Here is a 24932-nt window from a genome sequence, read left to right as displayed (position 1 = left end):
TCTTCCTGGTAATACTTCTATCACCTGCTCTGGAATCTTAGCTCAACTTAATTCTGAAGAAATGTGGATTCACTTAATTTATTATAAATTTGAAGCCCTAAAAATGGGTTACAGTGGTGTGTTTTTAACCAGTGTCAATTCAATAACATGGGTATGCGACAGATAATATTTTTATGCTTTTAGAAAACAGTTGTTAAAAATAATTTTCTGTATGTGGGCAGATCTATTCAGGCTAAATAAGCAGATTTCAATCTCAGCCTTGTATCTGGTTTATTTTGAAGCTGCTATAGGCAAAATTGTGCTGAGTGTTACTTGAAAAAAGATTTCATAATAGTAGTGGCTGACAAACTAGAGATTTTGATAAATCTGTGGGTCTCAAAAAGTGTATTTTGTGGGGGGTGGGGAGGAGAAGGAGAGCGGTTACTGTTAAGAAGAATTGATCAGTTTGTCACTAGAGGGGAAATCAGGAAGCTGGGAGTGAGCATGCAGTATGGTCTTGAGATGTCCCCTCTGCTGCTTAGTAGTAAGAAAGACAAGTAAAAATGCTCTGTGAAAGAGTTGTCTCTTGAAGCCAGACATCAGAACAAGAGCCTGACCACCAGCTACAAAGGGAAGGCTACTGAGGTTATTTATGGCCTGATACCCTTGGATCCTCCTCAGGGCTCTGTCCTTAGCAGGAACCTCTGGCAGGTAGGCTGCTGTGGCATTCATAGTGCTCTGGTGCTCTTTGGCTAGAAAAGTGGACATTGTTTCCTGCCTGATTCCTCCTCATGCTGGAGCTTGTTGCCCACAAAGATGATCACTATCAAACGGGTAAAAATATATATAAAATTCTAAAACCCCCAAATTACTAGCAAAGAAGTTGCTTTATTGTTTTTTCAGTAGTGTTATTAGGGTATGGAGTAAGTCATCTGAGTTTGGGTTCTGAACTAAATTGGAAACTAGAAGAAACTATCTATCTTTGGTTGTATTTTCAATCTACACGCTGTGTAGTTAAATCAGTTTTCTATCTCTTGTGCCATGATTCTGGTCCATTGTTATCATGGGTGTCCTGCAAAGCAAAATGGTACTTCTGACATCCTACCTTTTGCTTATAACTCTCTTTTGCCATTAAGAATTGGTTTTAATGGAAGCTTATGTTGTCACAATGCATGATACCTTTAAAATATCAAGGATTTTTCTGTCATAACTTCACTTGTAGGTGTATAGGTTTTGGTTTCTACTGACTTGCAACATACTTGTCACCATTGCTTAGAGCAAACACAGCAGCTCTTTAAATTGATTCTGGGTTTTAGTCTTTTGTGTAATACTGAATTTCTTAGGACAAGTTAGAATGTAAAAATAATTTTCCACATGCAACACAGGAGGTCCTCTGATGGGGGAAGGATAAGTGTAGAATGCTTAGAAAAGAAAAATGATCTGTCTGTATGTTCCAGAAATCCTATTTAATTAATTAGGGAATCTGATGATTAAAATTGTTTAAGGAAACTTCCACAGACTGTGGTGGGACCTTTAAGAAAATGCTGTCCTTATGTCCTATGCATTCATTTTGAAACCAGCCACCCAGTTTTAGCAAAAAAGAAGCAGCAGCAGTCATCTTTACTGTCATGAAAGATCTACCTAAAAAGCTTTTCATCCTGGATTTCCAAGGTGCCTTCCTTTCACAATACTATGCCTTGAAAGTCTTTATGTTTTGAAACTATAATTTACATTCAGGAGAGTTTTTGATAGCATGCTTTGTACTTACTGTTTTTCTTAACCCCTCTTTTAAAACATATAACCATATCAAACTTTGCAAATACCCTTCTGAATAGAAAATTTAGAATATTTAAACGTTCACAAACAAACCTTTTCACTAGTTACAGAAAAGAGAAACAAACTTGTTCTATAAATATTTGAGCTCCAAGCATTTGGCAGTAGAATTGCTTTCCTAGTGAGCTCAAGTAAGTGTTTAGGTTATTTGACCTGTTGGCTGCCACCCTTTGCCTCATTCAGAAACAAAGCTCAGGGAGGAAAAAAAAAAAAAGAAAAAAAGTTGGTTTACCTTTTCAGCATAATCAAATGTAACAGGGAGGAAAAGCAGTACTGTTGTTGCTACAAGCTGTAGTATTACTTCAAAGGGATAAGGGCAGGGAGGTTTTGTGGTTTGGATTTGTGTGGATATCTTCTAACAAGGAATTATATTAACTGTCTTTTTATTCAAATTATGCAAAAATCAAGCATTTAGCAGTGTTTAAGTTAGGTTGAAAAATGTGTGTCTTGAGTACTCAGGACTATCTGAATATGTAAAATATAATAAGCATAGTGATTGGCCCAGTGAATTCCAGGTGTTCTTTTTTTAAATAATATGTTCACTGGGGAGACTTGTAGATCATCGTAAAATACTGACATAGTTATGTTTTGGTTGTGTGAGGTTGTTTTGTTGTTTGAGCTCTGTGTAGTTTGAAGTGTATCTAATTTCAAGAACTAAGGATGAGTTCCAAGTTGTTGATAGGATGCATGCATGGCAAATTAAGTTAAATTAAATTAAAACCTTGCTCTTTGCCTGAGTACCAGCACAAGTACTTCTACTACTTCATGTCTGTTGGCTAGGTAACAGTTTAGCTCATGGGAGTTCATATAGTTTACAGTAGCTAAAAATAATAGTGCTTGGTAGTTTAGCAGAGTGGAAGATGGTAACAAACAAAATAAATAAAAAGATAACAAAAATCGAGAAGTAATTTTTTTTTGTATGAGCATGTTTCACTGGAGAATAAATTATCTCTTGTTTTAATTCTGAAGTCATGAACAATACTGTCAGTATAACTTCCATTGTAGGTGGAATAATTATTTCTCTTTCAAGGGTACTTTTTGTCCCTAATTAAACATTAATTTAAAATCCAAATTTTGTGCAGTTTCATGAAGGCGGTGATTACGGCTCTTCCAGGTTTCTTAGAATTATTGTATGTACAAAAAAAAAAAAGTCAGATTTTGGTCTCCACTGTGAACCTTTAATGAGTGTTATTCCAAGTCCTTGTTTCCCACTTAAGTTCTTTGAACCTGTGTAGTGCTCATGAATAAAATGTTTCTTCTTTCTCCAAAATTAAACCAGGATTTTTAAAAAGGAATTCAGGAATACCTTATTCTTTAGAGGAAACAGTTTTGTTTTTTTGTTTTAGTTTCTGTTGCATCCTGGAGAATAGTAACTATAGTTCATGTTTCTGTGTCCCTCTTACCCACCTCAAGTGTTTTGACTGAAAGCACTGAAGAGAAGTGAGGTTGTTATGTTTGCTTTTGGAAAAATATACTATGACACTACATATTGTGACATTTATACAGTTTCATATTTCTCAGAATTCTGCATGCGTTTATGTTCATGTGTGTATGTGTGCATATGCATATGACTAGCTGATCTTTAAGGAGCAGCAAGTTTTGGGTAATCAAAGGTACACCATTTTATTCAGAAATGTAGGGAAACTTACTATTATAGGAAGTTATTATACGTGTTGATATACTTTGTGATCCCCTTCCCGAGTGCCTCCACTGTCCTACTCCCCTCTCCTTTTCAGTAAATTTGAACTTTTCATTAAGGCCATTTAAAACTCAGTATAGCTTCCTTCCCCATTTTTTCAGTCTCTGTTGGGAGCACTGATGGAACAATTTTGTATACTTCTCCTTCATGCTATACATGTAAGTATTCCCCCCTTCCTAGTGTAAGGAATAATTCAATGTTGAAATGGTTATGCCTAACCTCAGAATCTTCAGAAACATTTGGATAATCATAGTTTATTAATATAATTATTTGGCAGTAGCTAAATAATTTAAAAGATTTTTATAACATTAAAAAGGAGGAGAGATTAAGGATAAACATGATACTGATGTAAAAGATATTGCCACTTAAAGTTCGTCTGTGTAGTCTTTCTCGATCTAAATAATACAAAGAAAAGAGCAAATGACTGAGCAGAATATGATTCAGTGATTTCCCCCCCGCCCCCCCCAGCTGACGACTAAAATGATTCCAATATGCCTGGATATGTCTTTTTCATTGTACATGGCAATTACGTATTACACAAACAGAAATGAAGAAAGCTTGCAAAATGCCTTTCAGAATTTTTACTACTCTCTAATCTAAAGAATAATGCAGAGTTATTAAACTGGAATGCTTGGCTAAAATATATTTTTGTTGTTCTTGTGTGTGGGTCAAGGCTTTAATGTCGTTACCTCTCATTAATCACCTGAGTAATGTTTTGTTTTCTTTTGGGTAGAAATTTTGTTGCTTAAAAATTAACATCAGGAGGCTCAACTACATGAAGCTTTTTTATTGGTGTATTAGTTATCATTGCTTTCATGGGATATTTTAATGATGTACTTTGGGTGGAAGGGACAAGGAGGAAGAGATATGTGTCATATAACTATGAATTTATCATTCTAACTTTTCTTAACCTGTCTGATGTTTAAGGGGAGTCATCATTTATAGTCAAATTAACTTCTAACTCTTTAGGCCATTTCTTTCTGTAAAATTTCTAGAGGGCCTTTGCTTTAGAAACATCTGAGACTCATAAGACTTTATCTTCTAGTGCTGTTGCATTTCTTTTGAATGTGGAAGTTCTGCGAAAACATTATTGCTTCCCCTGTAAAACGTAGACTTGTATTCTTAATCTTTACACCCATCCCCCAACATAGTTAATCTGGAACGCAGGCTAGATATAGTAATTTGACTGAAAGGCTGGCAATAGAATGTGAGATATTTAGAGTAATTCAGTCTTATGTCTGGGTTTAGGTAGGTTGGTACTCCATTCTGATCTAAATGAAGTGGAAAGAATGTAGGTGTATATCCCTGACATGGGTGGAAAAACAAGGCAAAATTACCAGGCGTGTTGGAAGAAATGCTAATCTCTACAGGGTTGGGTGAGTTGGAACAATGGTAATTGTGATTTATGTTAAGACTGAAGAGAGCAAACAGATGTGGTGGTCTCAGCATGTCCTATTCCATGCGCGTGCTTTAAGCATTCTGTCAACTGAAACTGGGACCACGAATCTTCACATTTCGAAATACCAGCGATTCCCCTCTTGAAGCTGCAGCATGCGTTACTTAATGTTTTCAAGGTTATCCTTCTAAAATGTTTTTAATCTTAGTTTCTGAATATACTTTTTCAGGAATAATCCTTCAGTTTCATGAAGTTCAGTTCATACTTAAGTGATGCTGTAAATTTGTTTCAACTCTGAAATACTACCAGTTTCACAGATAGTGCCTATGACTTCTCTTACTGTGTTTCTGACTTGAGGGGCAGCAACTTTGGTTTATTGTGATTCAGAAGTTTTTCTTCAAATCCAGTTTTGAGTTACTTTTTTTACTTTCATTATTTTTTTAATATGTTCTAACATACGGGAATTACACTTGCAGCTTCAAATGAAGGCTTCCATGGATAAGCCTGTTTTGTAGAAGTTGTAAATAAAGATGTGAAAACAATTTTCATGAAATATCAAGGGTGCCGTATGCCTCCCATCTTATTTGTGATGTAAATTACAACATTCAAGTAATTCAAGCTTTTGCCTAAACATAAGGAATTTGGGTTATAACCCCAAAACATGTCTTCATATAATGTGGGTTACAGTATATTATAAGCAGCAATTTCTAGGGTTTGAAGAAGACTAGCTTGCTATAATATTCTAGTAACTGCTTATGTTGTGTTATTTTGTTAACTTTTTTTCTTTTTTCCATCTCAATATAAATAGCACATTAATATAACATTGCCTGACTTCAGTGCTGTGCTAGGAACATCATATAGTATTTGTAATCTAACACTGCAAATAAAATTGAGGGACACAAATAGTCTGCCCCCTGTATACTGATACGTTCATGTATATTTTGAAAGGTTGTGACTTGACTCAGTTTACCAGAGGTTGAAAGCAACTGTGTAATCCTTGTCTCAAGGGAGATAGTATTTGAGTGGAAGAGAGTGTTAAAGCATATTTGAGAAAGTACAAAATTTAGTATTAAGTGAATTAATGTTATGTATTTGCTACTTTTGATTTCTGATTAAATCAACTGCAATATAAGGATTCCTACCTCTCTCTGCTAAGTCACCAGTGTTGTTGATGAAGTTCTTCAGGGTGTTGCTATTAGTTTGTTTTTTGTCCTTGCTATCTGGATTGGTATCTGTGCTTATTAAAAAGTACAGGGAAGCTCTTGCTTTCTACATATTTGCTTTGTTTTGTTTTTTAACAGTTTACTTTGTTGAGAAACTCACTTTGGCTTTTTAGACAGTTGATGCCTTTTCTGTTCTGTTTATTAAGCTGTAGTTGGAAGGCTGTGAGCTTGTAGTGATCCCTGGTACACTCTCCTGCACTACAGGTAAATATTTAAGCACCTGAAATGCCTGTTTCTGCCTCGTCCTGGAGTTGTTCCCCAAACTATGGAGCAGTGTTGTATTCAGAAGACACTCTTTGGAAGATAAATTTTCCAAGAATTCCCTTTGCATTGATGTTTTTCTGGTTTTGTATCAGGGTATAGTTCCAGCTGTACTTGAGATATAGTAAAATACTTTGAAAAAAGAGCAATTTAAATTGGAAAGTAAATTGTAATAGATTGTGAAAGCCCATGATTTTGAAAAAGGACCAAATTCCGTGCTGCCCCCCCCCCCCCCCCCCGTTTTCTGTAGTTCTTTAGAAATCTGCAAGCCACTTCAGTGTTTAAAAAATATTTAAAAGCAATACAATGTCTTTCACACAAATTTCAGGGAGGTGGTAAGTACCCAGTCTGCAAGAACAAGTAATTATTTAGAACATGGCTCCGCTAAAATGCAGAGCGAGTATATGCACACACAGGTAGCACATGTGTGGTAGAAGCTCTGGTTTGGGTGATGAGATGGGTTGCCTGGCTGAGGGACTCCCATGTTTTTCTCATAGTTTTAAATAGCTGTTTTCACTCTTGATATTTTTTTTTTTTTTCATAACCACATTATCTTCTGGCTTCTTCCCCAGACCCACACAAAGAGAGTCATATAATAAATACACAGAACCCTAACCTTTATAAAGACTTGTTTTTTCTTTCCTGGGAACATGCAGCAAAAACTTTGTTACTGATTTTTTCCATTTTGCTTTCTGATCATCCACGCAGCTTGCTGGGCCTTTGGTGGAAGTATTCCTCGTGGTGTAAAAATAATGGAGAAAAAAACCCACCAAAAAATATGGAAAGTGCAGGGCTAGCGGAAAGCACAAGTGGGATATGTAGGCCTGTGCACACAAAATTACTTAGCACTTTAAATATTAACACTGAGGAGTTAGGTGCTGGGCTGTAGGACGTGAAATACTATGGCAGCGCAGTGATTATGAAGGCATAGCCTGTGCTCTGAAACTACAGTTCAGTGCTTAATGGTACCAGGCCTGGCCTGGCATGCTTGGCTTGAGTGGCCTGGCCTCAGAGGTCTGCTTCCACCTCCCTTGGCAGGGCAGCAAGGGTGAGGAGCTCCAGATGCTGGTTTTGTGGTGGTCTCCAAGGCGATGCCCAGTCTCTTTCCTGAGCAGAACAGTGTCTGCTATGTGTGTGGGTACTACAGAAGTTTCTAGACCCAAGAGAGGAGGCAAGAGCAAGGAAAGCTGTGGAGGAGCAAGGTTTCCATGCATGAGAAGGAAGTCCGGCAGGGAGGTGGATCCCAGATCCTACCTGTCCTGCTGGGTTGGGGTCCCATCTGCCTTGGAGAAGTATTGGCAGTGTTCCCCTCCCTGAAAAACCTCACTGCGAAATTCTCATTGTTTTCAGTGGTGTAGTTTTATTTCTTGTGGCGTTATTGTGGAAGATTCAGCTAATACTAGTAGGAATTGTTGGGGAAAAAAAGCCTTTTCGCAAATTTATATATGTGCCTATAGCTCTGAGTTTTATATGGTTCATATCCCAAACTCTCCCTGGATTTTAGATGTCCCCATTGCTCCTCTGGCACCCGTTGACTCCCTTGTTCAGAAGTGCTGGTGGATACCCTCAGTTTTCATAATAGTCTAGTGGTGAATAAGGACAGGAGTTGGGAGATCTGGCTTCCAGACCCTTCTCAATCTTTGGGGTTTAACTTTATAGCTCCTACATCCAAGGACGGTCCCCAAACTTCTGGGCTTGCAGACAAGTCTGGAAAAGGCCTGCCCTTCACTGTTCTGCTCATGTAGGTTGGTGCCAAAAATAATAAAAGGTGTATCAAACTCTGTATCAAGTCAGAGTTAGCAAGAAGGAATTGATTACATGGCCCAATGATTAAGACAGGTGGGAGAAGTGAATCCTGGCTTTTGGTGTCTGAGTTTGTGTATTTTTTTTTAATCTTGTGGTTTTCTAAACTGTCCACTGAGTGAAAACTAAAAATGGATGTCAAAGCGCAGATGGGAGTAGCCAGGTAAGGCTTTTTTTGTGATTGTCAGGCCTCTGATTCCTTCTTCAGTAATGTGCGTTGTCTCATCCTTTGTAAATGCAAGTTTACAAAGCCTTAGTTTTCTACATTGTTTTCTTATTTATTGAGATTATTACTGCTGCATGTCAGATTCTGAAATTTGTTTTTCATGTATAATGCCTGAACTCTGACACTGCAGAAGGAGTAAAGCATTAATTTGTGCCGTAAGTTTTTCTTACCTGGAGAATTCAGTACAGTACATTTTTTTTTTTTTTTTTTCCCTCTAGACACCTAGCTGTTGGGCTGAAGAAGGAGCAGAAAAGAGATCACATCAGCGCTCAGCATCATGGGGAAGTGCTGATCAACTAAAAGAGGTGAGAAGTTTTGCACAATGGAGCCTTTCAAGTTTTGATATGCCCAAGGTATTTTTTAATCCCTATCTGGAGTCCAGGAAACTGCACCCTTTCCCTCCCCTCTGTTGCTTTTGAAACAGGTTTTACCCCCAACGTAACAGTTGTTTCAAGAGTGGTGGTTACTTCATGCCTATTGGATTTCCTCCCTGCCTACTACACAGTGTTGGCTGGGAACGAGTAGCCCGAGTGAGTTCTGAGGAACCAGCTGCTTGTTGCTTACTGATTTTTCTGTTCAGAGTTACCTTAACTAGCTTTCTGTTCTTTAACGCTGCTCTCCTGAAAGAGACAAAGTGTAAGTCAGTATCATATTCTTGTTTAGAAATTTCATTCAAGTTTTAGGGTGGAGATAGAGAAGACATCACTTTCACAAATGGAAAAGGAGGGTAAGTGTTGATACAGTAATGGTGTGATTACTTGAAATGCTCTTGAATCATATGTATTTTGCTGTAAACTACAATTGCAACTAGAAAGAACCCACCAAAAATGAGGTGGATTTGCATCTTGAGAAAGTGATGCGAAGTTTTTGTTCCAGTAAACTCTGTTCTGTCCAGAGTTCATGTAACTCCAGCTCTGTCCAGTACCTAATAACTGGCCTGCAGTCAGCCTCATGCCCCTGTCAGGAAGGGTGCAGCCTCTTTTCAGGAGCTACACCTTTCTTTTTAGGAAGTGAATCTTACAGTGTATTCTCATGGGGTGGGACTTTTCCCTGATACTCTTGGCTTTTTGCATCCTCTCTCCTGGCTCCCTTTTTAATAGAACATTCAAAAATTAGAAGAAATGTGTAGGTTATCTGAGGAGGTGATGTTACTGGCAGTATATAGCCCTCTTCCAGAGAGCCATTGATAGGAAGAATAGTTGTCAAAAGGAGTGATGTAAGTTTAATTACTTGAATTTTAAAATCAGATTTGACAAATATGGAATAATCTTGCATTCCAGTGGTGACAATAGCCTCATTTTTAAAGATGAGGACCTGGACCAAAGAGAGGTCAGTCCAGTGAGGGTTGTCTGTTCCCATCTCCTTGAGTACCTGTTATGAAACCCATCACAACTGATTTATTAGTACGTGGGCCTTCAGTTGCCTGGGTGACTTCATCTGCAGCTGTGAGGAAGCACTCGGAATCACAGATTAAGTGCCCAGAAATTAGTGCAGAAGGATTTTTGTGTCTGAAAAGTTTTGGCTTAAACATTACCCACCAGCACAAAGGAATTGTAGCAGAGGCAGGAAAAGCATCTGTATTGCCAGAATAACGCTTGCTTGCTTTTACTGAGAGACCATCCTTCATCTTCTGGCAGTTCCCTATCAAGTTCTGCAACAAGCAGCTTTACCACAGGGCTGTGACTGTCAGTGATAGTGAAACCTGCAGCATGTAAGCAAGTCTCTGCCATTTGATAACAGTGATCCATTGTGCTAGGTTGCCATCCTCTTTATGGACTGACCACAAGAGAAAGATAAGAAACATGTGGCCAATGGGTTTCATGGTTTCTTTCTGATAGAACACAGTAATGGAAAAAATGAAGTCTGTGGAAGGGAATTGTTTCTATCCAAATTTTGCAATGGTTGTTCACCCCAAAACTTGCCCTTGTCTTTTCTAGCTTATAGTTCTTCCCCTTCCTCTGTTTTCCTTTCTTCAGCTTCTCAGACCAGTTTTCTTGCCTTTTCTAGTTCGGTGGGTTCATAGTCCCAGTGTCACTCTGCATGCGTTATCCAGCAAGTTCTTGTCTATCTTCCCTTACTTGGGCTCTTGCTCAGTTACCTTCCAGCTCCTTGTCTGGTCTGTCTCCATTGTTTGGTTTCTATTTTATCCCTTTCTTTTTCCTTTCCCTCACCTGTAAGTCCTTGTTCCAGCTTCTCTGTCTGGCTACTTAATGCCTGTGTGGTGGGTGTTAAGAGTTTGTTCAATACCATCAGTACAGTTTCTTTGTGCCACAGTAATCTGCAGTTTCTGGAAGGAGAAATTCCCTGTGGCAGTTCTATTCAATTGTAAAGCCCACTAGAGACAGAACTACTAGCAAATGTAGCTGCCAGTTCCAAATATCTTTCTTGAACACGTGCAAATTGCAATTTTTGCTAAAGCTTTGCCAAATGTAAAGACTTTTCCAAGGGAATAGAGGGGCACATTCCCAGCATAAAGGACCCCCAGACCAATGTTCGGCTTTTTCTTCCAAAGCATTGGACAACAGAGCTTCCCAGGTAAAAAGCTACGATAATGTGTTTTAGCACATAAAATGATAACACGATTTCCACCTCCCTTTCATTTTAATCTCATTCTTAAAACAACTCTAATTCTTGTACTGAAATCTCTGATGGGAAGGGGATAGGAGAGCTGAACGTTGCATGATAGACTTCAAAGAAAATTTGACAAAGCTATAGGCAGCTGAAAGCAAGAGCTTAAGTAATGGAAATAAAAGTACTGCCTCTCCTGGGCAACTGCATTTGGTATGAGTAACATAGGTAACAGTGGTTCTGATCAGCATTTTGAATTGTTTCCCATAGCATTTGACAGCAAACAAGTAGATAGCTGTTTACAGTTTCCTTGGCTTGTCTTAGCAGTTTAGAGTCATGTTTTCTTGTTCCAGCAATTAATGGAATGATTTCTAGTGTGTATTTTTAATTATGATGGTACTGTAAACTAGCCAAATACTTGTATGCATAGTTTTAATTGGTTTTGGTAAAAGAAGATTGAATGTGCTTTCAAGTTTAAAAAAATTGCTTTTTCCTTGGCTAGTTTGAGAACTATTACAATTAAATGCATTTATTTAACACAACTGGGAGCTCTTTTTAAAAGACTGACATTTAAAAAAAACTAAAAAAGAGTGTATAGACTTAAGGTCTCAAGCAAGCAAATGAATTCTGTACTACCACATTAAAAAAAATTCTCACTTTGTGTAGTTGAAAATTATTTTGCCCTTGAATTGAAATAGATGGGTGTCAGGATTGAATCTGTCTAGCAGTGAAATAGGCAGTGCTTGTTTTCTTGTAGTGTGTCTGTTAAAAAATTTAAAACTCCCCAGATCTCAATATGAACTTTGTAATGATAGAGTGTACCTTTTTTATCACCTCCTAATAAAAATTACTACTTTTTTTTTTTTTATTCTGAAGGGTTCTACTTGTTTTTATGAAGTCTTGAATATAACTTGTAAGATAATGCCAGACTGCTTTAACATTATTTTAATAGATACATGTCTTGACTGGGAGATAAAGATTGCTGTCAGTCTTTGTATTTGGACACAAACCAGGTAGTGGTTTGAACCACTGGTATTTTTTCCCCTTTCAACCTGGGAATAGTTATTTTGAAATTCTGTTGAAGTTGAGTAGTGACAATTTTATTTATAGCTTACCCTGAACTGGATTTTACTTAAAATTGGAAAAACCCAGGATTTAAAACAAATAGTTTTCAGTTTGTGTAGGCTTTTACAGACATATTTCAGACAGCTGATTTTTCACTTCCCTTAAGCACCTCCGTATGCTGTATCTGTTACACTGACACCAGCAACTCTCTATTGGAAGGTCCCTTTTGCTCTAACAGAGTACTTGAAAAGGACTTTGGAATAAAAGAGAATCAAATATGAGAGCTCGCACTTTTTATGTGCTTTCGTATACCAATCGAAAGATTGTATTCAAAGGTTTAAGGTGAATTTCAAATGCTTGTTTTGCTCTTTGACCTACTAGTTAACTTGTTTCTTAACAAATGGTTCATGAATGAGTTAGAGCTTGCTCTCATTAATAAGGAGTCTGTGGCTTGTTCAGCAATAGGAAGTTATCATCTTGTGTAGCCTGATTGGTAGAAATACAGCCTATTGACTGGTAAATATTAATGAGCATTTAGACAAATGGTGAGATGTAACATGTTCTTTCATATTAGTAGTCTGCATCTAGGTCTCTTCAAATGAAAAATGATCAGGATACTCCGATTATTTCAGTGTTGTAAAGAACTGACCTAATGTGCTTATTTCTCAGGTTGGTGCTATTAGTTATATTAGACTGCATGCAGATTACAGGTGGTATAGACAAGATTCATATTTATTTCAAGTACACTTTTGGCTGTAAAAATACTCAGCAAAAAATACATTTATAGGGTTTTTTCTTAACTTCTTGTTTGTTTAATAATCTTTGATGGTCATCTTATAGTTGGCTGTATGACAGTAAACCATCAAGGCTGAACTGCACGTTTGTGTTCTAGATATGATGTGCTGATCTTTGTGTTTTCTTGGGGTTTTTTTGTTGGTGGTGGTTTTTTTATAAATGACTTTAAAGTACGTGAAGAAAAGAGTCTTCCTGATACATCAACAATATTGCAGGGAACAGTCACTGGAAGAGGAAAGGCTGAAAACTTCACTAATTTTTTTGAAATGTTCACAGATATGCTTTGTGTTCCCCCCTGCCATACAGTCATGTGAGAGTACTTGCCAAATGTGAATTAAAATATATACTTTGAAATTTATTCCTGTATGTGTTTACACCTTGTAAAGTAGCAAAATAATTTTGAATAATTGTATCTGAACATTGGAAGTAGGATTCAGATTACGTTTATTCCTTGAGGAATTCCTTGATTTTTTTCTTTAGTTTTTTTATTTTCAGCTCTATCTTTTCAGAAAATACCTGTGTTGTATAATGAGAACTTTCTGCCCATCTTCAAGCTGGGTAGACAGGAGAGCGTTTGAATTGGTATACTAAAATCATTGTCACATTTTATGGATCTAAGTGCACATATGTGCAATGCTAAGGCTTTAATGTCTTCAACAACTGAATGCTTTAAAGGATACACATTAGATGTTTTTGTGACGATTTACATGTATTCCTTAATATGGTTGTGTATGCCCCATTCACCTTCATGCTCAGTATTTGGGCATGTGAGGGAAATGTCCCAAACCTTTTCTGTTTTTAGCTGCCCTGTTAAAATGGAGTGTTTTGCTACTGCATGTTTTTTCTCCAGCATAGCACATTATTCCTTTTCTTCCTCATCTTCCTAACTGAAATATCTGTATTGCTGCCCTGAATGGAGTTCAATATCAGTGTATTTACACCAGTGTAATGGCTGGATTTTCAAGTACGTGTTTTCCTGATACCAATCGCTTGGTGCTATTTTCTTTGCACAGCAAATTCCCTAGTTCATGTTAGTTGCATCAGCTGAGTGCCCAAGAGACAGGATCTGCTGCCTCTTTGAGATACTTGGTAAAACAAGTGCCATCAAGACATATGTTTCAGAGTCCTTCCTCACTACACAAATTAGATCCTAGGATGCGTGTACCTCATACCTGTCCACAGCTCATTTGGTTATGTTTGATGCTTTGATTGTGCTTCTTTGCTGCTTAGGAAGAAGATGAAGATAAACTTCTAGGAAGCTAGCACAGATACCTCCTGTTCATAGTAGCGGCTTTATTTGAGTTTGAGATGGAAAATAATTGGCAATGAAAAGATAGTCTTGTAGAAGAAAAGAAGCTATTGGGATTTCAGGATTAGCTTTAGCAAGTGGTAGATTCACTGTGGAGTCCCCTTAGTGAAGACATGGAACATCATTTAGTTTGGAGGTTTCTTCTGTCCATGTACTCAGTGCCACTGCCTGATTAGTGTGACTGCTCTGAAGCCAGATTGTCTATGCTGGCAAGCCTCTGTCTCCCATGTCTGGAGGATGAGTAAGAAGTGGCAGATTCCTTTCTATATGCACATCCTTAGTTTTGTTTTGTTGTTTTTTTTTTTGTCTTTTTTTTGTCTGATGGTAACTACCACATCATGGAAAACTAGGGTCCTTCAAATTTAGGGCTAAGGACAGATGATCTGAGAAGGCATATCTATTTCTTCACTGCATTGCATGTTTGGCTTAAGTGATCATACCAGCTCCAGATACACAGTCAGATTCTTCAACAAGTTTTCATCTTTCTCTTTCTCCCCATTGACCCAAGAAGCCTTTTCTTTCTGTTACTGTCAAGAACATACTGACTGCCAAAATATACATACTCTTGAGGTAGCTGAGAGAACCTCAGATTCTAGGGGTCCATGATTCCTTTCAGGGTATGAGAGCTTCAAGGTTTTGGTCAGCCTAGAGACATACCAGCCTATCGACACTCTCCCATTTAATGCTTTCACTGTCCATATTTTACAGTGAGAGGCTGTGTTCTCAAAGATTTGCAAGCTGTTTGTGACAGAAATCAGTCAGCCAGATCTTTGAGGTGGAATTGTATAGATCTTTTTTCTTATAGCATGCTCCTGAGGAAAGCTCAGAAAGCCAGATTTCATTTAAATAAAAAAACCCAGGTATTTAACTTTGGAACTAGGAGGAAGCACACAGCATCAAGGAGAGGCAGCAGAAATGAAAGATTTATATACAGTAGTCTCCCTGTTTTCTGATTATTCTTGTAGCCAGCCATCTCAGTCCACAGCTGTCTTCTGATCTGGGTGTTGTTTTTTCTGTTCTGTTTTTAAGTTTTTAAAGGGGAAGATGAAGATTATTTGCCTGTTTTCCCCATTCTCCAACATTCTGATGCAAGACATAAATCTTTGTAGATGTATGTATACTGACGAGACTGGTTACCTGCTTGCTTTTTCATCTCTCTATGGAGCTAGGTTTCCTAATTGCCATTACTCCTACAGGGAAAATGTGGAAGTTCTGGACAATTTTTTTTTTGTAGACATGAAGTATCTCTTCAGACTCCGTCAAAGTTTCTTCCAGCGTGGTGCCTGACTTGCACCTTTCATCAAGAGATTAGTCTCCCAGTTCTCTAAATCTAGCTCATCTGTATTAGAAACTCAGTCATATTAGGGCTCTGTCTGTCTTGATGTATTCTACACACAGACCCTTTTGGAAGTCTGAACTGTTTGTTGTTGAAAGATCAAAGTATTCAGCCATTTCTGAGTAGCAGTTCTCTGAATGTGGGTAACAAGCTGTGGCAAGACTTGATACGAAGCCTTAAAGGTGGATCCTTCTTTTGTGAGTGATACCAGAAACATCACAAAGAAAAGTCCACAGCCTGGAGCAAACCTGCATCCAAATCTCTTCACTAAGCAGTGTCATCTCTGGTACTGTGAAGAGTGATGTGAAGTGATTCTCTACCACAGAGTTGCTTTGCAAGAATGCTAGTGATATATTTAGCTACTTGGAGTTAACCACAGAGTGCGTGTACTTGTAAGCTGTCACTCAGAAGGAGAGGTTACTTTCTGATGGACTGATGAAGTTCTTTGAAATATGAATTTCATGTGCATTCACTTCTCCTTACTTGCCCTTCAGGTTTTTAAAAATTTTATCTCTAGCTGAGTTAAAAATGAAATGGGGCCGTGCATGCTTTGCCGTATATGCCAGTGCGCTGAGCATGAGCCCAAAGGAAAAAATTATCCAGTTTTAAGAAGTGTCTGTACCTGTTGTGTGAATTTGCACATAGTCTAAACTTCTGAGATAATGCTTATAGATGTAAATACTCTCTTTCATGTACAAATTATCCAGGAGGAATAAGGAATCCCAAAATGAAATTCTTTGGTTTCTTGTTAAGGAGCAGGTTAAATGCATAATGGCTTTAGTTGCATTTGACCTTTAAAATATGTAACTTTTGATTAGACATCTTTGCAGCAGACAGCAGAAAAGATAATTCTGTCTGCCCGAAGAAACCTGTGATAATTTAGCCTGCAGGGAAATGCTATTAAATAAGTTCTCAAAGATGAGCAATGCATATTGATTGCCAGTTGTTTGTGAAGGCTCTTTGCTTTTATGATGAATTATCACTGGAAAACTTTGGTTCGATTTAAGATCAAATAAATTAAACTGTAGGCTTCATAGTCCTCAGTTTAAACAGTTTTAGGCCAGAAATTGCTATGAACTGTCATTCTGACTACTTTTGTTTGCATCAGTTATTACAGTGCTTGTTTGTAAATGAGGAAGTTTAGTAATTAAACTAAGCCTGCTGTCATATTCAGGTTGGTGAATAGGGCAGATACTTTGAAGAAAGTAATAAATAGAAAGAAGCTTTAATGCTCATGCTTCAAGGGAAGGCAATCCCATATGCTTGTAAAATCCTCCAAAAAGGACTTAAAATGTCTGTGATTCACTTTATACGTGAATATTTGAGCAGTTATCCATTCGATAACTCACTATCACGTCACCTGAACTTCTTTCCAGCAGATTGCCAAACTGAGACAGCAGCTTCAGCGCAGTAAGCAAAGTAGTCGTCACAGTAAAGAGAAAGAACGTCAGTCACCTCTCCATGGCAACCATATAGCAATCAGTCAGACTCAGGTAAGTAGATAGTTGCTTATATTAACAGCCTCCTACCTTATCAGGGTTGGGTGAATAGCCTGCTGTTTCTTCCTGTCTGTCTTGTTTTTTTCTTCTGTGGTATGCTAAAATGCTTAACAACCTGATACCATTGCATCTTCACTGAAATTTATCTGATAGTTGTCATATAATAGAATAAAGAAGGTTGCAGCAGGATAGTAACTAAAATATATTAAGATGCTGTAAAAATTCTGAGCATGGCCAGCTAAGACTGTGTTTACAGGAATACATACTTGCTTCCAAGACTAATTTCTGTGGTACACTTTCAAAAGTCTCTGCTCCTCTGGAAGGTATTTGCTTGTCAGTTTCACAACCCAATTTCATCTGAGCTGGTTAAAAAAACCATAAAAATAGAAAATAAAGAAAGTACCAAGGGTAAGTAGTCTGGATTGGCAGCCAAACAATAGATCAGTCTTTGAGCAGCAAGCAGAACACTTAACTGGCTTGTTACGAACAGACTTGTAATTCACCTTACCATGTATTCATCAGTAAAAGACAGCAATGCTGTATCACCAGAACTTTGAGAGAAAATCTCATTTCCTTGTCCCATTTTAAGAATCTTTCTACCTTTGCTTATTAGTCAGTTCTGGCCAGAGAGGCAATTTCCACATCACATTGAGGAAAACAATATTGTGGTGTTTACTTTCTAAAAAGAAAGTGATAGTTCACCTTGAATTTAAACTCAACTGAAATCAAGATGATGCTTGCCGCAGTACCCCATCCCTCGTGACTGGTGACTAGAGGATCTGTCATGCTACAGGATGAAAGTCTCTTTCTTCATGGTTTTGTCTAGGGCATACCTACTGGTTGTTATGGTAGTCCAGAATCATTGTCAGTACAGGATCCTGTCTTCTAGCATGAGAGTTTGTGGTTGCAATGGCTATGTTACAGTGCAGTCATTAACAGTATATTTTGAGAGTTTCCATCATACTAAATGGAAGAATTGCTACAATCACCAGCTTGTTCTTGTTCCAGACACTGTGACTTACTGTAAAACCTCAGTTGGACATAATCTTAAGGATGCAAGATATTACGTCCAGTTTATGTTGATGACCATTCTTATGTTCTATACCAATGGGCATTGTGATGACAGGATGTCTGTCCAACCATTGGTCTATGCATTTGGTATCCTCCTCTCTGAGAGGTTAAGCTCAGGCTCCTAGTCTGACAGCTTCTGTTTTCTGTTGTCTTATTACTTACCTATTTTTCAAACTGATGTGTGAGTTTAGACAAATTCTCATATATCTGATCTTTTTAACATTAGCCTGGCTAAGACAATTTTTGTTTTCAGGTCATTTTCCTATTTCACAAAGTTAGAAAAAATTGCCCGTCCTCTGAGTATATCTATATTTCTCCTGTTATAAAGATGCTGACACATATGAAGAATAGCTTCGGACAAATTACCTGGCCAAATTACCTGACCATGAACCAGGTTCTCAGCGGGGTGCAATGGAGGATGCCCCATGCAGTGTCTGCTCTAGCCATTAAAAACTGCCAGCAAAATTGTAACCTAATTATGAGTTCTAAAGCTCAGGCAACGATCAGTCAATGACTTCGTGAACCTTAAGCCACTTGTAGAAAGGAGTTAATCATGTCTCATTTGACAGTGCAGACATTTGAGTCCTGATTAAATTTCACCTTGGATCTTTAACTTGGACCCCATGTTACTAACAGGCCACTATTTGAACTCCTGAAATGTTGGTTCTGTCATTGTATTTCCTGACTACCTTTTTAAATAGCTAGTGTTTTAGAAAGAAGAGGTTGAGCCATGGCTGATCCTTTATGTTCCTTCTTCTGTTTGGATAAAATCTTGTGGTTAAAACCTAATCTTGTGATAAAGACATACAGGAAATTGATGTTCTTCCTGAAACTTTTATGTCTCTATAACAAAGGGTCCCACTACATTTTGCATAGAAAAGGGTTTGCTTTCCATCTCAAAGCAAGCTGTTGCAGGTACCTGTGCCACTATTTATAGTTACAGTTAGCATGACACAGACTGAAATCCACCTGGGACATATGCTTTGAAGGAACATTCTTCAGTACTTGGAGCTCACTTTGTCATGGCTTGTTCAACTTTTTGATTTTTCAAGAAGGTGTTCTCTGACAAGGCCAATGAAGTTTTTGGTTCTGGCACCATTGTGAGAAGCCATCCTGCAGGCAGTGTGTTTTGTCAGAGAACGCCTCCACACAAGTGACATGTACCTTTGGAGCTGCACATTGTGCAAGGTTCATTGGGCAAGAACTCGAAAAAAAATATTTTACATTTTTTCTTAAGCATCCTGTGATTCTATGAACAAGAGGAGAACATATATTGGGAATTTGAACATTGTTCATGGCTGTCAGCATAGGTGCATCTGTGCTGTGCAGCTGCTGCCAAGGTAAAGCTTTTGAGGTTGACTGCGCAAGATGCATGTGCACTCTTGTGAATGTTCCTGTTGGTAACAGACCTTCACTCCAGCAGGTTTTTCTGAAAACTATACTTGTATTTATTTACGTGCTTGATTCTTAAACTCAAAATGATTTCTTTTAAGACCTTTGACGTAAAGTTCTGAAAAGCTATAAGCTAGTGAAATTAAAGGTTCAGAACGAATGCTTTATTTTTCATTCACTAAAACCGACCAACAGAGAATAAAAGTGCATTAAGTGAATATTTCAGTTGAGTGGTTAAGCTTTAGGAATATTACAAAATGCCTTTTGGATCCCAGTTAAACCATCAGCATCAGCACCCCGTCTACTCCCCATCCCCTTACTGCATATTCTGTAGTCTATACATCTGGAAAGTACCTATACCTGCCTACTTACTGATAAGTGAAGTAGTAGAATGCTTTTATTATAGAACACTTCTGTGAGTTAAGTAGAGGTGATTTTAGTGGCTTTTGATTTATGCAAGCATTTCTTTTTATTTAAATTTGCTAAGTAAAGATGGTGGTCTAGGTGGCAAAATTAATACACAGCTTCTTACTTTCTAGGGTTTTTTAGTACTGTTCTCAGACTTCTGTCTTTATTCCATTTTCCAACTTCAAATCATGTTGCTCTCTACCTTCTAGGCCTCTATTTCCAGATCAGTCCCTATGCCACTGTCTAACATTTCAGTGCCAAAATCAACTGTTTCACGTGTGCCGTGTAATGTAGAAGGAATAAGCCCTGAACTGGAAAAAGTATTCATTAAGGAAAACAGTGGAAAAGAAGAAGTATCCAAGGTAAGCTTATATTAATGTGTTCATGGTTGTTTTTTCTTTGTAATCTATAAACTCATGGGAAACCTTCCTCGTGAGAAACCTTCCTTGTGGCTGAAATTACAAATAATTTTCTTCAAAGAACTGTTTGTTTGAAAATTTTGTTTCAGTGTTTTAGGGTGGTGTTTGTTGGGGTTGGTTTTTTTGTTTGTTTTAAAGGGCTTCTGGCCAAACATACTTTGTCTAGAATGCCCTTTCTGTAGAGAACTTGAAAGTTTTTGTGCGAAATGCAAGTGCTTGAAAATTGAGATACATCAGGCTACAGTAGTAAGTAATTAGAGCCCAGGAGATTAATTTATTTGCTTCATTTTGCATTCTTTTTCTTAGGCAAGACTTACGTTTCCTGTGCTATGCTCTGCTTTTTGGTTTTAATGCTTTTCTTCCATAAACTGAATGGAAGACCGTTTTACTTCCATGAAACCACTGTGTTCTGTCATGGGAGATCTCCGTATGGAAATACTGACAAATGGGGCAGCTTTACTTATGTGGGAGAACTGGAGCATTGGAATTGTCATTGAGGAGCACTGGAGTCCTCAGATGACACTTAAAATGTGAAATACTTGGTTTACAGCCACTGTTTCCTAAATAGCCAATGAAAATTTTCTGCTGTGGAATAAACTACTCTGTTTTTTCTAATCTGCTCTAAGATGTAGGTTCTTTTCTTGTGAATGGTCATGTAATAGCAATTCAATGTACAAGTCAAGCTATAAAACTTTAGTCAGGGGTTTAAGATTCCAAAACCTGATATTGGTAGTTGTTCATTTCAGCAGTAAACTTAAAAAGTTTTGGAATAGTCTTGGCTTCTCCAGAGACTTAGTTGTGAGGACAGAGCAGTCTTAAGAATGAAATACTGTAGTAGTAGAAGTTGTATGCTAAGTTTGCTTCCCTAAGGCTGTCTCAACCCTTTAGAAGGGGTGTGTGTTATAACAGGGGAACAAGGAAAAAACCAAACATGCAGAACGAAACAGAAGGCCCAAATCAGTAAACCTTGTTGCACCACCTCGAAGAGAGTATAAAAAGGTACATATTGCAGTGCCACCATTGATATTGCTATGACTAGGGTTGTAATCTCCTATGGTTAGAGGACATTTAATTTATTTATCAGACAAATCATCTTCACAAATGTCCTTGGGCTTTAACAGCTTATTACTTGGGATGCAGAAGTTGGTCTCCTAAGTTACTGAATGTACTGGCTCTGATCCAGCAAAACAGTTAAGCACATACTTAAGTGCATTGTTGGATTGGGGCCAGAGGTGCTCAGCAGTTTACACAACCAAGGCAATAGTGCACCCTTCCTCCAAACATCTAGCTGGGGAGAGTCTTCGGACACAAAAGAAAGTCATAAATTAGACATTGCCCTTGAAGTCAAGTCCATCTTTGTGGGCACAGGGTTGTTTCTTGCTATGTAACTGTTAATTTCTGTGAAGTCTGGTCTAGTGGGACCTAAAGTGGGACTCCTAGTACTGTCTTTGAGCTTACTAGATCTCATAGCTTACTTATGGAAGATCATAACAACAGTAATTTACTCAATCTTACTGCTGGTGAACTGTACCCTAATACAACAATTTAGCTTCTTTTTAGCCTGGGGGAGTTGGGGCAGTTAGGTTAAGGGTTAGGAATTACTGAACAAAAGATAAACCATAGGAAACCAAACTTCATTAGTTTCACTGCTAGTGAAACAATTTGTTTTTCTTTCACTTTTCTGCCATTCTTTCTTGCTGTAACATTCTGTATTTTTAGAAAGTATTTTAAAATAGTGGTCAAAGGTAGTTGGTTGCTTTGGGTGATGTGTGAAGGATAAATTACTCTATAGACTTGCTTGTAAGATTGGTGTGCATCTAGATTTTCAGCTGGTTTCTTTTAACCTGTTTCCACATTTACTTCACAGTTTTAACAGTGCATGTTCAAACCTTAATTTTCATATGAATCAATCTATCCAGCTGCATAAAACACTTGGTGCCCAATTGTGAAACTATTCATTTGCCAGGAAAGATTTGGGGAATAACGTACAACCTACTGACAACACTGAGAAGGAATACTACTTTTATTTTGGGTGCAGCTCACTATGTAATTAAAAAAAAAAAATATTTTTTTTTCCAAATTTAGGTTCTACATTAGTAGCTTTCTGTTTTCTTCCATTTCATTTCAATAACCATGTTTGGGCTGTCCCAGGTAAGATAAAATGCATTTTAGTTTTGTTAACTTTTAAAATCTTAGTCTAGTGTTCTTGAATTCTTTTCTATTAGTCTCTCATCTCTTCAGTATAAACTTGGGATTTTTTTTTTTAACAAACTACTTCTTAATTCATATATTGAAATCAGACTACGTGATATATAGGACAAAAATAAGCTTAAGGTTAAAGCAGTTTTATGGATAGTTTTATGGATATTACTTGAATTGCTTTTTAAATTTGGGTCCCAGTTAAAATGGGTAACCAGTGAAACTTTCCTCCCAGTTTCATACTTCCTTGCTTAGTCTTCAGATACAGAAATCAATTTAAATTATTTTTTAGACTTGTTTTTTGGTTTTGTAGGGTATGATGTTACATACTTTCTGTTTTCCCTTTTGCTGACTTGAATTTTTGTTATCCTACTTCTTAAAAAATATATATAAATTGATTTGGAATACGTCTTCTGTCTTCTCTCATGCTGACTTAGTTCTGTTAGTTTTTTGAAACGCTATTCTTTGCTTTTTTAAATAATATTTTAATGATAGTAGAAATTGTACTTGTGAAATACAGTTACTTATAAAAGTAAAAATAATTACTGTAGACGTAAGTCTTGTTATTTTTGCGTTTCACAAAGATAGTTGATGATGCAGTGATGTCATTATGTCACTGACTTAATAATCTAGTTGAACATAACTCTTAGAGGGGTTGCATTGTAAGTGGTCAAAACATTCCAAATATTTCATTCTTTTTAGTTTAGCCATGTATGTGTATATTTTTTCAGGTCATTCATCTTGCTTGCTTAGATGAAGGTGTTCTCTTTTTTTCTTTCGTAGAACTAAGTTAAAGTTGGCTTTTTTGAGTCACTTCTTAATCACCTCTTTTTCCTCAGATTTATTAATAAACTTTAATTCATTTTCTAATGCATTTATTCAAAGATCCTGGATATATTTTCCTTCCTGTTTTATAACTTGTTGACTAGCTTTTCAGGAAGTTGTGATGGTGTGTCTCTGTTCCCACTATAACTTGTAAGAGGGAATCAGCTTTTTGTGAAGTTGTGACAGGCTTCTGTTCTTTGTTCCACTGTGACTTCACAACACAAATGTTGGAGACTTTGGTACAATAAGATGATGGACTTATTGTAGGGAGTGGGGGGTAAGAATTCTTGCAGAATACATTCTGAAAGTAATGAAAAGTGCCTTGTAGCAGGACATGGACATGTTCATGGGCCTTCTATTAAGGAAAAAATATTACTGTAGCTATCTTTCAAGTATACCATAAGTCATTAGAAGTGAAGCAATTTTGATGGACTATCAAACAATATAAGTAAAATGATTAAAGCGTTTCTTCTTTGATTTCTAATGCTTCTGGAAGTAGATAGCACGATGGTTTTAAGTACCTATCAGAAAACTTAATCCTGTAATAAATTTGCACAGATGCAGGTGATCCTTACTTAAATCTTCATATCCTTCATCTGAAAAGTCTGTTTTTTTCCAAGTGTTCCTTCTCAGGACACTTTATGGTTTTTTGCACTTGCACCTTATCTAATGCATTGATGACTTCATTGATGATAGAAGGAAGAAACACTTTCCTATGTCTGCCTTTGTGTTCCAGTCTAGAGAACAGTTTTAAAATCAAAAGCATGGAATGCTTTGCTCTCAAGATGTTGCCTCCCAAATAGATGTAAGGCTTGTGAAGAACACATTATTTTTAAGGCTTCTATTGGTATATTCTACCATAGTAGCATTCCTGATGATACTAAGTAGGGTGGTAGTGGTTTTTTTCCAACAAAAAGATTGATACTGAAAACAATGTGGTGAATTTTAACAGTGTATTGAGAAATGCTTGCTGTTGTCAAATTAAGCATTTCCCTACCTTTGCAGGGAGATGAGGGTAGTATGTAACTGTGTCCAAGAACATGCTGTCCTATAGGGGTTGGCAGGTGTCCCGTCAAAATGCATTTGGCATAAGGTTAGTACATGACTGGATACTCTTGGAGAAAAAAAACCAAACAACAACAAACAACCCCCAAACCCAGCATATAGAATGCAGTAATTTCTAGTTGGTTCCCATGCGTTGAGGATTACGAAAACTAATAGCAGCTGTACCAAATTAGTTACCTTATTTCTTATGTTGTAACGTTGTGAGGACTTCAGTTTTTAGAATAGTTTAGGCATGGCTCATGGAAAGTAACTTCTACAATACTTGTTTATGTTGATCAGGTTTAATACATACAAAAAATTGAATACTTTCTGTTGATATTTTCATGAAGTTTTTTGCACTTGTCAAAACTTGGATTCAATAGTAAGGAAAAGATAAATACAGAAGCACAGTAATCTGAAATATTTGCTGGCATTTTCTATGCCTTAAAAGTTATTTTACTTGGAAAGAGTGGTAAATATTGAACTTTTTCTACTTGTGTGTATATTTAGAGGCACGTCTAAAAATATGGAAAACTTTTTGTACTTCAGATTTTAATTCAGTGGAGGTTGAAATACATGATT

General features: G+C 37.3%; 1 protein-coding gene across 4 annotated transcripts in view; it reads left to right on the top strand.

The window, feature by feature from the left end:
* GLCCI1 (glucocorticoid induced 1) overlaps positions 1 to 24932 on the top strand; it is a 57828-nt gene that overhangs the window by 20537 nt on the left and 12359 nt on the right. For 2 of the 4 annotated variants that reach the window (XM_069774506.1, XM_069774519.1), the window contains exons 3-5: positions 8639 to 8725; positions 16873 to 16986; positions 20073 to 20225. In XM_069774506.1, the coding sequence (XP_069630607.1) occupies positions 8639 to 8725; positions 16873 to 16986; positions 20073 to 20225 (354 nt within the window). Of the gene's footprint in view, positions 1 to 8638; positions 8726 to 16869; positions 16987 to 20072; positions 20226 to 24932 lie in introns of all 4 variants that reach the window. The other 2 variants (XM_069774501.1, XM_069774513.1) reach the window with 1 other exon arrangement.

The sequence above is a fragment of the Haliaeetus albicilla genome, chromosome 2 (genome assembly GCF_947461875.1).
Source record: "Haliaeetus albicilla chromosome 2, bHalAlb1.1, whole genome shotgun sequence".
NCBI classification, from domain to species: Eukaryota; Metazoa; Chordata; class Aves; order Accipitriformes; family Accipitridae; genus Haliaeetus; species Haliaeetus albicilla.
The sequence above is the reverse complement of the archived record's forward strand: the minus strand, read 5'-3'. Positions and strand labels throughout refer to the sequence as shown.